Genomic DNA, 15,956 nt, shown 5'->3' on the forward strand with positions numbered 1-15,956 from the left:
TTTCTAGGCACAACTGTACCCTAAGTTTTAATGAATGATTTTTAAATAGAGTACTGAAAAACGGATTGGTTATCTACATGAAAAAATCAACAAAGAATCATAAAAAGGAAAATATATGCACTGTTTGCATATTTCTCTAGTGCCTAGCTATGATGGAGCCACAGGGCTGCTTGTTCTAATCTAAATATGTAGTTTCTGCTGTGCTAGTGTTTTTCCTTAATAGGAAAAAAGAAAATGAGGATCTGGGTCTTTTAGGCACCACCTCATGTGCTGCATGAGGAGACAGTTTGGAAAAAATGTATTTTCAAGACTGTTTTAAAGTGTTGAAGGTAATAGCTCACCTCACTGGCTTTCTCTCTTGTGTCCCAACCACCTGTAAAGCAAAACCCTGTGATCTTGCTCTTATGCCTGGATTTTAGGCCAGAGATGGGAGTCCTTTAGGCATGTAAACTTCCACTTTGCTCAGTAGGTCCTCATCTCTGCAGTCCCTGCTCTGCTCACGGAGGTAAGATCAAGAGTTGTTCACATGCAATTTGGTCTAAGGTCAGTACCTACTGAAATATCTAATTCTGTATCCCCAACATGGGATAGAAAAATTGAGTGAAATCGAGACGTGGGCAGGGGTCCAGCATCATGTCATCATCAAAATGGCAGGTAAATGGATATTTATGGATAACTCCATGGTAGAATACCGCTTATGGTAGGTGTCCTAATTTGCACATCTATTGGAATCCTTCTAGGCAAACCTTAAACTGATTTTTTCTCTCTTTCGTTCATGCTAGATTGCATAGCCTCCTTCCAGCAATCAGATTTTTTCTTTTGATATTTGGAAGTGGATAGATTGTTTTCAATCCTTTACTGTCATTCTCTACTGCTTGCAGTATGTAGACGATCTAAACAGAACATGCAACACAGAACATTGTATAAAATACCCTGCTGCTCCCCTAAAGTAGCATGCCACTTGCCTGAAGTAGCTTGCACTCTGAAAATTATTCACCCAGTCTTGGATTCGTTCTGCTAGAGTTTATTTAACTTTGCCAGCCTACAAGAGCCTCCAATACCATAGCTACTCCCTCTGTTTAAAGTACAAAGCAACGATGCTCCCTAGTCAAACAGCACAACCGTAACAACACCGTGTGATTTTTCTAGCATTTAATTCTCTCATTTTGGAAAGCAATGGCTTGAGAGATTACATGTAGGACTGAAAACATGGGGTTAGTAGGTTGTAATATTGATTGTCTGTGGAGCCACAAACAGATGATTTCTTAAAGGTTGAGATGTAGAAACAAAGCCAAAGATGATAGGATCTCCCCTGCTTTCTTCCTCTGTGGAAGATGAAGTAACTTTCAGTTGTCCAGTGCTTTACATACATTCTTAAGAGAAAAATGTGACAGAACCATATTGTTGCTGACTTCTATGGTCTGCCTAGTATTGTGTAAGGAGGAATGGCTTTTAGAATACCTATATCCCAGCATTTGAACTCTGTATTTATCCAGATAAGCTGCGCTGGAGATATAATGAATGATTGCATTAAACTCTCCACAGATTTACGGAAAAACTTTGAGCAAGACCCACAAGGGAAGGAGGTTCCTATCGAAGGGATGATTGTTCTCCACTGTCGGCCACCTGAGGGAGTTCCTGCAGCTGAGGTGAGGTTTTGTACTGTGTCACTGCTGCTCACCGATAACCTCCTGGGCTATTTAGAAATGGAAAGAGAACCAAAGATGGTGTAGGTAGCATGTGGTTTTCAAGGTCAAGTGCTGGTTACACTGTTCTTCTTTCCTGGGCTGCTTAAATATGTATTTTTGATTGAATACGTTTAACAAAAATATGGGTTTTTATCAGAAGTCATGAATGTTTGCTGAAGAACTCCTATTTTTGATACAGGTTTTCAAGTGTTATGCTTAAAAAAATGACAACAGGTTGTTAGTTTTATCTTGTCATAAATGACTTTTTTCATTGAAAAATAAAACAAAAAGTTCTGATAGATGATTGCTGGAGAGAGAAAATCTACTGCAAATAATTGTATTTTTCCGTTTAGCTTTAAATATGCTTTTTGTCAACAAAGCTGAATCTAAACAAGAACCAGTGGAGAGGCTTCAAAATGGTAGGAGCCAGACTGTTCTATGGGGGAAGATGCTCTAAATGTGTTGTGTTTAAAAATACGCTTGACACACTAAAAAAAATACAGTTGTGGAGGGATAGCATGGCATCAAACTACTCTTACCTATCAAAAAGCAGACTGGTAGGTGGTATCTTTCTGCTCTGAAATTATGAAAGGTGAATGTAAAGAACTATTAGCCTAATAGTAACAGTGATACTCAATACTTCCAGGGCTCTCCATGTTGAAAGTGTTTTGCAGCTAATCAGCTATATCCAGCATTGTTCTTGAGTAAAGTTGTTTCTCGGTCACAAATCCTTTCCATGTTGGGTAAGAGGAAGTGACTGTTACAAGATAAGCATACTACATGTACTTTCTGTCTCCCCCCCCCCCTTTTTTTTTTTTTTTTTTTTTTTGGCTAACTTTGAGGTCTCTCCTGTGGTGTTGTATTTACCAGTGAAGCAGGTTGCCTGCCTAAACAGAAGGATATGCAGGATTTGGAGAGATGGAGAACAGGCCAAGCTAGTATAGCAATTAAAGAAACAAAACCAGCACTGTCACACCATCATTTACCAATGATGATGATGTGCGGCTGCAGAAGTAACAGCTATGCAGCTAGGTGGTCTCTCTAGGCAACAGACTGTTACTGCCCTAATTGAGGAGTTGCGTTTGTGCACGTATGCCTGATTTAGGTTGATGTTAAACTAATTGGATATCAGTGGTAGTATTGCTATAACAGTATATGCTTCAGCCAACAAGTACTTACAGGGAAGATTTGTGAAGCCAATGCTGCCATGGCAAGACAGAGATCAGTAGTTTAAATCTCTCCCGTATGTCTGTCTGCATGAGCAAGTCACCACTTTCAGGCTGCACTGTAGGCACGCCTGTAGGGCTGGAGCTGTGGTGCAGCCGCAGCAATACTGTGCTGTATTTACACTCCCAAACTCTGCAGTGTGGTCTTCAGCATCTTTTGATAAACGGGGGAAAAATTACCAGTCAGAAGTTATTTTTGCCTCTTATCTCCATTATCACTATGTTAGGTTCTAATTCAAGGTACAAAAGAAGCAAGGAAAAATACACTCCAGGCAAAGAAACGTGTCCTGTTAGTTAACAAGAGGCATACTGAGCAGATGCAATTGAAAATTCAGAAAGAGGGGAGAAGTGCAGCAATTTGGGATGCAAAAGACTGAAGATCAGATAGAAGTGTTAATGACCAAAAGCAAAATAGGTTAAAGATAAGGATGGGTAGTAGATCAACTTGTATCTAGATATCTAATGTTCATTAATCTGTCAAACAACTTTCTGCTGTTACATTCACATCAGCTGTACATTATTTTTACTCATGTTTAGTGTTACTAAAACAACTGTTACTGTATTGCAGAGAATTGCCCAAATTGTTGAAATATCTGTTCTGGTAAGGATATCTATTTGGTAAACAAAATGGACAAAGATGTAATTGCCTAAACATCCCTGGCCTGTGAGAGATTTGTTGCCCCTGCTCTCCGTGGAAGGGATGCTAATCAGTGCCTGCAAAGTTTCCCCTGGACCACCAGTTGGCAACCTCAATGATTTTTTTCTTGCAGAAAAATGTGCACTGCTTAAGCAGGTTTTCTGAGTACGTATCCCTCCAAATTGCCAGTGTATCCTGTCTTAGATAGATTCACTGTCTGTGTGGTAAGAATTTCTGCTTTAGTTTGCACTTTTCACCCCTGTTCACCTCATGCCTTAAAACTAGACAGACTTTATAGTAAAATAAAGTGAGTATTTATTAATAAGATGCCTAAAATAAAGTTCTGATTTACAAGAAAATGGCTGGAAACAAGCAGTTACAAAGTGAATAGTATGCTGCCATGCATGTGCCTCTGTTTTTGCTACTAATTCTCAAAATTAGTGTTTAAAGGGTTAGCAAAAGTTTTCAATTGAAAAATTTTACAAATCTCATGCATTTTCTTTGAAACCCAAATAAGCAAATTATGACCTGCTGGGTAAATAGATACACTTCAACCTAGCAGGCATGGTTTGTTGAACTGAGTGATTACACACATTTGGCTCTTTTCCAATTTCTGTATAGTTAAATAGTCAAATAATACTTTCCATGCTGTAATTCAGTCACCAATGCACGCAGCTTGGGGAACAAACAGGAAGAACTAGAGATATGTGTGCGGTCGCAGGGCCATGATCTCATTGCCATTACAGAGACATGGTGGGATAGCTCGCATGACTGGAGTGCTGTCATGGATGGCTACGTGCTTTTTAGGAAAGACAGGCCAGGAAAGCGAGGTGGTGGAGTTGCTCTTTATGTGAGAGAGCAACTGGAATGTATGGAGCTGTGCCTAGGGGTGGATGAAGAGCGAGTCGAGAGCTTGTGGGTAAGGATCAAAGGGCAGGCTAACAGAGGTGACACTGTTGTGGGTGTTTACTACAGGCCACCTGATCAGGATGAGGAAGTCGATGAGGCCTTCTACAGACAGCTGGAAGTAGCCTCACGATCCCAGGCCCTGGTTCTCATGGGGGACTTCAACCACCCCGATATCTGCTGGAAAGACAACACAGCTAGGCACAAACAGTCCTGGAGGTCTTTACTGTCAAAAGGTCTTTACAGTCTTTACTGCTCAGGCCAGCCCTCAGGAACCCCAGACCCTGGAGGCAAGAGAGAAAGTCTGGAGAGAGGAAGACTTTCCCTTGGTGGAGGAGGAGTGGGTTAGAGATCATTTAAGCAAACTTGACACCCACAAATCCATGGGCCCTGATGGGATGCACCCACGAGTGCTGAGGGAGCTGGCGGACATTATTGCTAAGCCACTCTCAATCATCTTTGAAAGGTCATGGAGGACAGGAGAGGTGCCCGAGGACTGGAAGAAAGCCAATGTCACCCCAGTCTTCAAAAAGGGCAAGAAGGAGGACCCAGGGAACTACAGGCCAGTCAGCCTCACCTCCATCCCTGGAAAGGTGATGGAGCAGCTCATCCTGGAAGCCATCTCCAAGCATGTGGAGGAAAAGAAGGTGATCAGGAGTAGTCAGCATGGCTTCACCAAGGGGAAATCATGCCTAACCAATCTGATAGCCTTCTATGATGGAATGACTGGCTGGGTAGATGAGGGGAGAGCAGTGGATGTTGTCTACCTAGACTTCAGCAAGGCTTTTGACACTGTCTCCCATAGCATCCTCATAGACAAGCTCAGGAAGTGTGGGTTAGATGAGTGGACAGTGAGGTGGATTGAGAACTGGCTGAATGGCAGAGCTCAGAGAGTTGTGATCAGTGGCACAGAGTCTAGTTGGAGGCCTGTAGCTAGCGGTGTCCCCCAGGGGTCAGTACTGGGTCCAGTCTTGTTCAACTTCTTCATCAATGACCTGGATGAAGGGACAGAGTGCACACTCAGCAAGTTTGCTGATGATACAAAACTGGGAGGAGTGGCCGATACACCAGAGGGCTGTGCTGCCATTCAAAGAGACTTGGACAGGCTGGAGAGGTGGGCAGAGAGGAACCTCATGAAGTTCAACAAAGGGAAGTGCAAGGTCCTGCACCTGGGGAGGAATAACCCCAGTCACCAGTACAGGTTGGGGGTTGACCTGCTGGAAAGCAGCTCTGCGGAGAAGGACCTGGGAGTGCTGGTGGACACCAAGTTAAGCATGAGGCAGCAATGTGCCCTTGTGGCCAAGAAGGCCAATGGTATCCTGGGCTGCATCAGGAAGAGTGTTGCCAGCAGGTTGAGGGAGGTGATTCTCCCCCTCTACTCAGCCCTGGTGAGGCCCCATCTGGAGTACTGCGTCCAGTTCTGGGCTCCCCAGTACAAGAGGGATGTGGCACTACTGGAGCAAGTCCAGCGAAGGGCCACAAAGATGATTAGGGGACTGGAGCATCTCTCTTATGAGGAAAGGCTGAGAGAGCTTGGCCTGTTTAGCTTGGAGAAGAGAAGGCTGAGAGGAGATCTTATCAATGTGTACAAGTATCTGAAGGGAGGGTGTCGAGAGGATGGGACCAGACTCTTTTCAGTGGTGCCGAGCGACAGGACGCGAGGCAATGGGCACAAACTGAAACACAGACAGTTCCATCTTAACATGAGGGAAAACTTTTTCACTGTGAGGGTGACAGAGCACTGGAACAGGTTGCCCCGAGAGGTGGTGGAGTCTCCTTCTCTGGAGATATTCAAAACGCGCCTGGGTGCAATCCTGTGCAATGTGCTCTAGGTGACCCTGCTGAGCAGGGGGGTTGGACTAGATGATCTCCAGAGGTCCCTTCCAACCTTAGTGATTCTGTGATCTGGGAAAGAGGGTGATTTTTACAATTAGAAGTTGATACCTAATTCCGAACTGAACAATAATGGTCAGTAATTCAGTAACTGGTTTTTGTTTGTTTGCTTTGGTTTTATTTTTATTTATTTATTTTTTTTACTGCCTTTTAAAATAACCAGGACCAAATTCATCCAAATAGATCAGTATATTCCTCTGTATATGTTGTGAAAGCTTGTAGTAGGACTATTGTGCATGCCTGTGTGCTGTGTTGTAAGTAAAACTCTAAGTGATAACCCTTTTGTTACTGTTGTTGAATATAGCTCTTTCTAAGAAGACTGGAAATTTGTTTCAGATTACGGAAGGTTCTGTATTAAGCTTTTATTGAATTTGAATTAGCACATCTGAAGAAAGACAGACATCTTGTATAGCTGTATGAAGCAGTTAGCTTTAATGTGACGCAAGGTTTCGTTTTGTTGGGAGACAGCAACTGTGCTCCTTTTCGCTGCGTGTGGAAGGAAGGGAGTCTGTTTTGTGGGCAGCTGCAAGTGCTTAAGTGAAGCTTAGCAAATGGAGTAACTGATGTCACTGCAGGTTACACAACATTTATTCCAAGTGTAAAGATTCAGTGCTGTTGGTGTGTATCACTGTTATAAAAACTGGTGTTAGGGCCCTGAGATATTGGTGAAGAATGTGTTCATTTCATAAAACCAATTACTAAAATATCAGAGAAGGGTGATGGGGGGAGGTGGGACTTGGTGTGAAGGACAGAGCAGCTCTACAAGTCACAGGTGCCTGAAGCAGAACTGGCAGCCTAACTACATGTTTGTAGCTCTCTTGTAAAGCTCCAAAACCTGTAAGAGTTGCTTAATAGACAAAAGATTAAAAACAGTAGTATTTGAATTATTCACATTTTCAGATTTTTTCTACGATTGTAAACTGAAAATTTATCCATGTTTTTAATCAAATCTGAGACTTTCAAGTTATTACTTGGTTCCAGAGGCTAGGACTTAAAGAAAACATCAAGGATCATGAGACTTGAGTCAAAGTTTTTAGAGTTAGCAATCTTACAGTTCAGAGGTCCTGTGGAACCAATGCACAAAACAGAATTTATACTTCTATATTATGTATGTTCATTTTTGCTTACCCTATTATTTATGAGCATGGTCCTAATTGAAGATGATTGCATTGCTTGGTACTCATTGTTTAGCAAAAAGCCAATGTGTTTTCAGAAAAATTTATCATTCTGAACTGCACTGCTTTACACTCAACAATTAAACAGAATATTTTTCTTTTATGAAGGTTAGGAATTATATCTGATGAAAAGCTGACATTTTAATTGTTTTCTACAGATTAGAGTTGTAGAGTTCTCAATAAACCCTGATTTACTGATGTTGATTATAAAATTGTTATTGCTGCTAATAAAGCCTGTAAATCTTAACAGGTCATACTGCTTTGGACAATGAAATTTCACATAAAGGCTCAGTATGCAAGGCCAGTTCTATGCTTGTCAAGGTAAACAGTCTACTCAGAATAATTCAATGTCTTTAGAAACTGGGTATCAGAATAGTGGGTCTGGTCTGTGGCAGTAAGTTTGAGGTTATAAGTTCTTTTCATTTTTCAAGTTAAGGAAGACCAGCCCTGTTCAACACTTGAATGGGAAATAACTGAGACAGCCAGTGAGTCTTGTTCTGTATCAATAATTGTTATGTGGAGCGCATGGGGGTACTGAGAAGTGAAGAAGGTTTGAAAACCCAGTGCTGGCAACCTGTCTATGGCTCTGATCTGAGAACTGATATCATTAGAGTTTGGATGAAACCCTAGATGAAAACATAAGGCTTAAAGTAACTATGGAAGCTTATCTTCTGTTTCATTAGATGCTAAATAGATGTTCAATGTGGCATTGTTGGGGTTTTTTGGTTGCTTTGTTTTGTTTGTTTTATCCATACTCTGCATGGACCTAGAAATGCAAACTTTTCTATTTGCAGGCTAGAGAGGAGATGCATGCGCCTTTCATGTCATCATGCCAATATCTGTCTGGATGCCTTGGAAAAGATTCTGATCATTTTATTCCATCAAGTTCAGAGACATTATTTTCCCAAAGAGCTCACATTTCCTGTGCTTGCCATAGTCACAAGCTAATCTAGTGATTTATTTCTGACAATGGCTATGAATGACTGATATAGTCAAACCTCTAATAATGCAGTACAGTTTAATAAGAGGCAGACACTTTACAACTGAAAGGAAATTTAAGTTCAGCTCAATTATTTATGTGAGCCTGCCCCCATTAACAACAATATAAATCTTCATCTCTGGAATTGTTTTTCTGCACCTTAAAGGTGCTGAAGGTTTGTTAAATCTAAGGATAGAAACATTAAAAATAAATGTTCTTTATATAAATGACCTAAATCAGCACTTAATCCTAAAAATCTAAAGTCATTGGTCTTAAAAGAAGTGGAAAGCAGGGTTTCTTTGAAATATCAGGAGTGAAAGGCTTTATTTCCCAATATTCCTTTCCACATTTCTAGTCACTTTTCAAATATTCTCACCTAAATGATTTTAACCCCTGCGAACTTTTCCTTCTTTAAAAATCAGTGGATTTCAGCTTAGTTCTTAGTGAGCAGAAGTACTTGTTACTAAATAAATCAAGGGTTCCCAGGCATATATATGCCACTATGTGCCAGCTATGGCAACCTCTTACTGTGCTTTCTGCAGGAGAAAGTGTTTGACTGAGCAGCAACATTAGGGGTCCACACTTGAGAATTCCTGAGATGTCATCGTAGTCAGCATCTCTGCCGAAGGTCCTCTTGGTACTAATCTTTTGGGGGGCCAGAGTCATGTAGTGATCAAGACCAAGCAAACCTCACCGAGAGATATTCTCTAGAGAGAATTCCTCCAGATCTTTTTCTACCACCTGTTCTAGGATGAGTATCCCATGATATCAGTGGTGATGAAAGTATCTGGATTAAGTTTGCTTTATGTATTAATTTCTACACACAATATATATATTAAAAGAAGTTAGGAGAATATGGATTAAAGGTTTGGATTGTTGGTTTAAATGTATCCAAACTTTATATGGTTTAAAGCTTTGCTTGTATAAATTAATTTACGAATAATGGAAGCTAATGTAACATTGTCAATGCTCTACATGCTCACACAGTTCAGTTTTAGTAAATAGTTTTTAATCTGAATAATACATTAGTAAAAGCAAACAATCAAGGAGGACTACAAATAAAGAACTGCAGTATTCTAATTCAGCTTTAATGTTATATAGGCATGAATCAAGAGCGCCAAATCCTGCGGAGGCAAGCACTGATTTTAATGTTGCTTTGAAATGCACTCTACTGTCTTGATTCATTTAGCAGCAAATTTCAATTGCTCGTGTCAGCTAGGTCTTAAGTAACAGATACATGTAAGCAGTATCTCTCTAAATCTGCAATCCCTTTCCAAGAATTTGATTACAGTCTTCATGGAACCAAAGTCCATTTCTTGTGCATGAAATACTATTAAACGTGTCTGATTTTACTACTGATAAATCCTCATGTGGCAACAGCAGTCACAAAAACTGAGTAAGTGATGTGTTACCTATTGTTTTACCCTAGTGAATTATGAAAACATTTTGAATTCTGTAGCAGTAAGCAGAGGCAGGATAGGCCCTTACCTCTAAGTCTGACAAGAGATACCACGTACCATTTGTTTTGGAACACCTTACCTCTGCTCCTAGGACGTGCTGCCTTTCAGGTTTAATGCAGGTCCAGCAATTAGCTGTCTCCAACCCTCTAGTCCACACTCTTTCTGTCTCTGCTGCCTTCATTAGCAGGTTTCCAATCTCTGTAGTTTGCCTCTATGAAGAAAGGAACATAAGGAAATTCTGCACATCTCCACTTTGGGAAGTTGCTGGGGATTTGGAGCATTTTGGGTGCATTGCCACTGTAGTAAGAGTAAGAAAACCCAAATCCTGACACTAGGCAGATTCGGAAGAGGTTTTAAATTCTCATGCATTGACATGGGAAGCAAAACAGAGCTAGTGAGCAGCTGTGCTTATAGGCATCAGCACCAACCCAAATAAATTCAGTTTTTATGAGCTAAACATCACAACAAAAAAGAAAATCCAGCATTTAAGCTGAGCATCTGATAATCCCCTGCTGTGGCAAGTGTTGATTTAAATATAACAGAGTCTCTGCTGGCAAAGGCTTGGTGGGACCAGAGCCATTTCTTTCACTGTTGATGCAGAGTTGGCCTAGGGAAGAGACAGTTCTGGCTTTCAATCCCCACAACAGATTTTCCCCATAGATATGTTTATTAATTGTGTGCAATAGGGGTCTCATTTAGCTTGGAGTGTATGCAAAAAGGCAGTTGTGATATAGCATAGGAGTCAGCTAAATTCTCTGTTGAATCCATGTCAACATGTTTTGTTAGACTGCCAGGTGGGTACCTTGGGCTCAGATCTCTGGGCCTGATTCTCTTCTTGCTGAGACTGTTTGTCTCCATGGACATCAGTGGAGCTATTTCTGATTTATATTGGCGGGATGAAAATGAGGGAAGTGGGGCTAAGTTCTCCTCTCTCTAAAAAAGCAGAGTTGAGTATTGAGTTTGCCAGAGCAACATCTTTATCCTTGCCATTGTTGGTTATCTGCATCTCTTTACAAGGCCAACCTTGCTGATTCTGTAAAGCTTGTTTTGGGAACTTTTGTGAGGAAGGCATCAGCAACCCGGGGAGGAAGAGCTTCGCTCCATTAAAAAGTGCTGTTTGCAATGTTGTAGTACATGATGCGTTCCTTGGAGCTGTGATACTCGCTCGTCTGACTAATCTGGAACTTACAACTGCTTCCTCCTCCTGTCCCACATACACTATTCTGTTATTAGAAAGCAAGCTTTACCTCAGCTTCCTGAATGAATACTGGGTCTGGTGCAGTCGAGGAAGCTTGTGCACTCATTGTCACAGCCAGCATTAATGCCCAAACCATGAACAACCTCTGATGGAAGAGAAAGGAAACATCCTGGGCTGCTAAGGCAGAATAAGTGTCAGTCAGTTACAGGAGATCACCATAAACAATACAAAGTACTTTGTTAAAGTAGAATTTCAATCCAGTTTTCTTGTGCAAACCCTGTAGCTCTTATCATTGCTAGGATGGGACATGGCTTGTAGCTGGAGATGAACCTAGAAGAGGCTTCAGGTAGCCTCTTTGCCAAAACTGAAAGCCTTACATATGAAACTAATTCCAAAAACTCACATGTAGTTTCTTACTATTTCTGAAACAGAGCCTGCTATGAAGTTAATATTGAAAAAAAGCCTCAGCAGAACGCATAGGAGAACAGTTTGAATCACTCGATAGGCAAGGTCTGATAGCTTTTCTGTTCACAGATAAAGAAAGAAAGAAAACCTGGTCTAACCAGTAAATTGGTAGATTGATTTTTAAGCTGGTATCACTTTTGGCTCTGGAAAACCTAAATGATATTGGCCCTGGATATATTCAAAGAATCTTCACTGAGCTCTGAAGGGGTGTCTTATCTGAGATATTTCTTGCCTGCTCAGTCATTGCGGCACCTTGGGTTGGCTTACAGCTACATGCCAGGCTCCATGACCTCAGATAGCCCGTCAGTTCATCTGTAAAAATATATCAGATATACCCACAGATTCTTCTGTTAGTGGGCAGTCAATGCTATGTGTGACTAGCCTCGGCGGCTATTAGAAATGCATCGTGTTGTTGAGGTAATGTGCTTCTCGTACTTGGGCTGTATTTTTTTTATCCAGTGCATAGTGCTACATTTTCTATGTTTGTGTGTGCGGCACTTATTATTCTGTAAATTTATTTTATTACTTTGCTTTATTCCCAGGAAGATCCAGGAGTTATTCATGCTGCACTTTGTCTCTCACCAAGAAAGCATTACAATGGTCATCTAAAAGATGACTTTTAGAGTATGTTCATTATCTGTTGTCTTGCATAAAATACACCCTGCATTCAACTTTAGCCAAGCTCTTAAGTCCTGTGTGTGGCTTACAAATGGCTACAGTTCAGCCTTGAAAATGTGAAACCAAGGCTGCCTGGAGCAGATGAGGTATAGCTTAGGTCAAAAATGTAAGGGAAATGTTGAAGTGGAAAGCAGAAGTTAGAACAGTCCTAAAATATGGTTGCAAAAACAAAAAAAGCAAATATGGAGGGCTGCCCTGTCCATGTATGGGAGATCATGTTTGTCTGTTTCAAAACAACTCTGGGCATTTTTCAGTTTGTCTGTTGACTAGTTGTTTCCGAATTCATGGTTTTGACAGTATTTTTTAGCAGAAAAGCTCTGAATCTGATTACACTGCTTCCCCACTCTGAACCCAGCTAACTTCTAAGTCATCAGATTCGGCATGCAGTGCTGATAAAGTGCATGCTTCAGGCATTTTCACAATTGTGCCTGCTCTGCTTGTCTTTCTGATAATTTTGAATGCACGAGAAAGCAGTGAATTAGAAGGGTGCTCTTGAAAACAATAGCTGCAAGGTGGTGTTGGCAAAACAGATGCTCCAAGAGTGAACATTGACAGAACTCGCATGCAGATGCCTCCTCACCTTCTGAGTCAATTGAAATGAATGGAAGAAATTGAGAAATTATACATAAGACACAATGACAGAAGATCTCAAGTACTCCAGAGAAGTTGTATGTAACAGCTAGGAAGATTGATGGACTCAACGCACTGTCTTTTAGAAAAGAAGGGCTCATTTAATATCTGTCAGCCAACAGTTTGTAAATAACTTAGCTAGCATGTTGTTACCAAAGAAAGAGCAAGAAATGAAGTATTATAGAGGAAAACCTGTTTGAAAGGAAAACCGTATTTAAAAACAAAAAAGAGAGAAGGTGGTTGTATGGTGCCTAATGGATTTTGTTAGTCTCTCCTGATTTCCCCCCTCCTGCTTTCCAAATTCTTGGGCATCTTCTCTCGGTTCATCCTAAACCTGGAAAAAGGTTTATCAAGAAACAGTTGTGCAGGCCATCTTGAGATTGCTCAAGCAGTAATCTGCTAAAGTCAGAGCTACAGTGTAGTTCTGTCAAGAAGTGGTACAAACTGATTTTGCTTTCCATTCAAGTAGTTCAGATGTTCTTTAAGAAGTGCTCCATTTTTCAGAGTAAAATATATAATGAGACCTTTTGTTTCTTCTCCTATACATCTACTCAAGTGAATTTCCTGATGCATTCTTTCCTTCTCAGCTACCCTTTACTTTGAATTTTTTCTCTAAATGGTTGCTCTCTAGTCTGTTCTGTTCGGTTTTTTGAAGCTGACAAGCTTCGTATTTGGCAGGGAGGGGTATAAAAAATAGATCCTCCCTTTTGCTGCATTTGACAATCCTGCTGCTCTCTGTGTGTAGTTTGAATATTAGCATTTTCTGTCTCTTCTCCATTGTTTACTACTTTCTTCTCCTTCCCCCTTCCCACTTGAAATAATTCTTCTTTAAAACGCGTACTCTTTGAGGTCCTTTTCCTTCTTGTTCCCCTCCAGCACACAGCTGGTTTCCCCTAGGGCCTCTCTTGGTGTAACACAGCATCTGTGTGGCTCAGATTGCAGGACCGGGGAGCTAAGGTGTGATATTGCACTTGATGTCAGGTACAGTCCAGTAAAATAACTTCTAGATGCTGCTGCATTCTAAAAGAAAGGTTCCATAACCTTTTACATGTAGATTCACAGAGGTGTCTAAAGCAGTTAAACACATCTGGGTCCCTAAGCACTGTTACTCTCTTTTTTGGAAATCTCAGCTTTAAATTGATACACAAAGTCGAAAGAGGTGGAGATGCAACCTGTGAGTTTCTGAACATGTATCAGGCTCATCCTTGAAAAATACATGTACTGCTTTTTTTCTGTGTATTACAGTTCTGCCATTAACATGATATAGTGCTGTTCATACCTATTATCTTTACTATATAAAGCAACTTTGGAAAGATTTCATATCCATAATGCTGGCAGGTTGGTCACCCTAATCATACCTTAGTGTTTTCCTGTACTCTTGCCAGAGGATATTTTCTTTTCTATTAATTTTAAGAACATACTGAGTGCTGGAGTTGCTATCTCTCAGTGACAAACTCAATTACCTTCAAAGTAAAACAATGAAGAATGTGGACAGCTTGATTCTGTCATTTGTGCAGCTCTGTACCAGCTTAAATGTAGCATCTGGAATCAATATGATTAATAGATCCTGGTGCTCTGGGATAGAGTCAGCAAACAGGATAAATTATAACATCCTTTCTGGTTCATTGATGGTAATTCCTTCTTGCTGTCTGATTCTTGATAGCCATGATGTTGTACTCCGTGACTGTTGTCAAACCAATCTTGAACCATTGCCTGGAAAGTACTCAGTCAATACCCATTTAGTTAAGTTTGGGATAACGTGTTCTGTATGTTTCACTTTATTACTGCTTCAGAGAGTAAAATATTACTTCTTTTGGGTATGGGAGCAAAAATAAGTGCTTACTTTTGTAGCTAGTCATCTCCTTAAACAACTTTAGTTCCTTTCACTGTTTGGGGCAGGTGTTGTGATATGTTGGGGGCATATTAGAAATGTGTTTTCCATCACTGACACAAGGGCTTTGAAATTCTCAGGGTGTCATAGGTTGTTCCTGTTTAATTCAATGGGCTTGATAATCAGGTTTTTAAATGCTGTTTTAATTGGACAGCCAGCTTCCATATTCAAATTAACCATCAAAAGGAGTTTCTGTGACCTTCTTGAGACCTGGATTAAAAGTAAATTTAGTGTGTCGTAAATTTAAAGAGTGATGTGGAACTGGTACTCCTGTAAAAATGGAGCAATTCCTATAACTGTCATTGAAATAAATGCGGTTAGCTTGTGGTGAATTTAGTAAATTCTATCACCTTCAGTAGTTACTATTGATATATACTGTTCCTTAGAAAAATCAAGCTCTTCCTATTGAAGCTGCATTTAAGCCATGGTATTTGAGATTAGCATTTATAAACCTCTAATTTTCAATAAATAAATAAACAAAAACTAAAAATCTTTAACTTACTAGACTGTGCTTGCCTTTGCAAGAACAGTGCTGCAGTGATTATGCTACTAAACGTGAGGCCTGCGGTTTTGTGGTCGAATGTGGTATTAGTTCAGGGGAGCCAAATCCCGACTTGAAATGCCGGATGGGAAACTCTGTTGAAGCCCATTGCAATGCATGAAGTGCAAATCTGAGCAGAAGTTGACCTTAAAATTTATTCTAAACCCCTTTTATTATAAATAAATACTCTTTGAGACTAAACTTCTGAAAAGCTTGCGATATTTATGAGCATTAGCAGCAACTTGCAGATTTTTCTACAACTACTGAGTTTTTTTATAATAAAAGGGCAGCTGTTGTGCTAAACTGTATTAGTGACGAGTGTAAGCTTGTGTTGACCTGCTGAGGTTTGTAGAATACTCTAAAATATCTTTATCATTTAATGTATTTTTTAAAGATTTAAATGTGCTGTATCTGGTGCTACTTTTTCAAATGTTTAACATAGATTTTGACATTTTAATGGACTGCTGTGGATGTTCCAGTGAATATCTGCATGAGTTCTGATGGTTTATTTACCGCTATGGGTTTTAATGGAAATGTAAAATAATTTCTCTTCTGGGCAGTACATATTCCATTCCAAATACATCAACAA

The 15,956-nt window shown here is 40.3% G+C and overlaps 1 protein-coding gene across 1 annotated transcript in view; it reads left to right on the forward strand.

Moving 5' to 3' along the window:
* The window catches only part of UNC5D (unc-5 netrin receptor D), a 102,743-nt gene that overhangs the window by 17,722 nt on the left and 69,065 nt on the right, over positions 1 to 15,956 (forward strand). Inside the window, exon 5 of the mRNA XM_067312273.1 lies at positions 1,546 to 1,649. Within this exon, the coding sequence (XP_067168374.1) occupies positions 1,546 to 1,649 (104 nt within the window). The remainder of the gene's footprint in view (positions 1 to 1,545; positions 1,650 to 15,956) is intronic.

Source organism: Apteryx mantelli, chromosome 29, assembly GCF_036417845.1.
Source record: "Apteryx mantelli isolate bAptMan1 chromosome 29, bAptMan1.hap1, whole genome shotgun sequence".
In the NCBI taxonomy this organism is placed as follows: Eukaryota; Metazoa; Chordata; class Aves; order Apterygiformes; family Apterygidae; genus Apteryx; species Apteryx mantelli.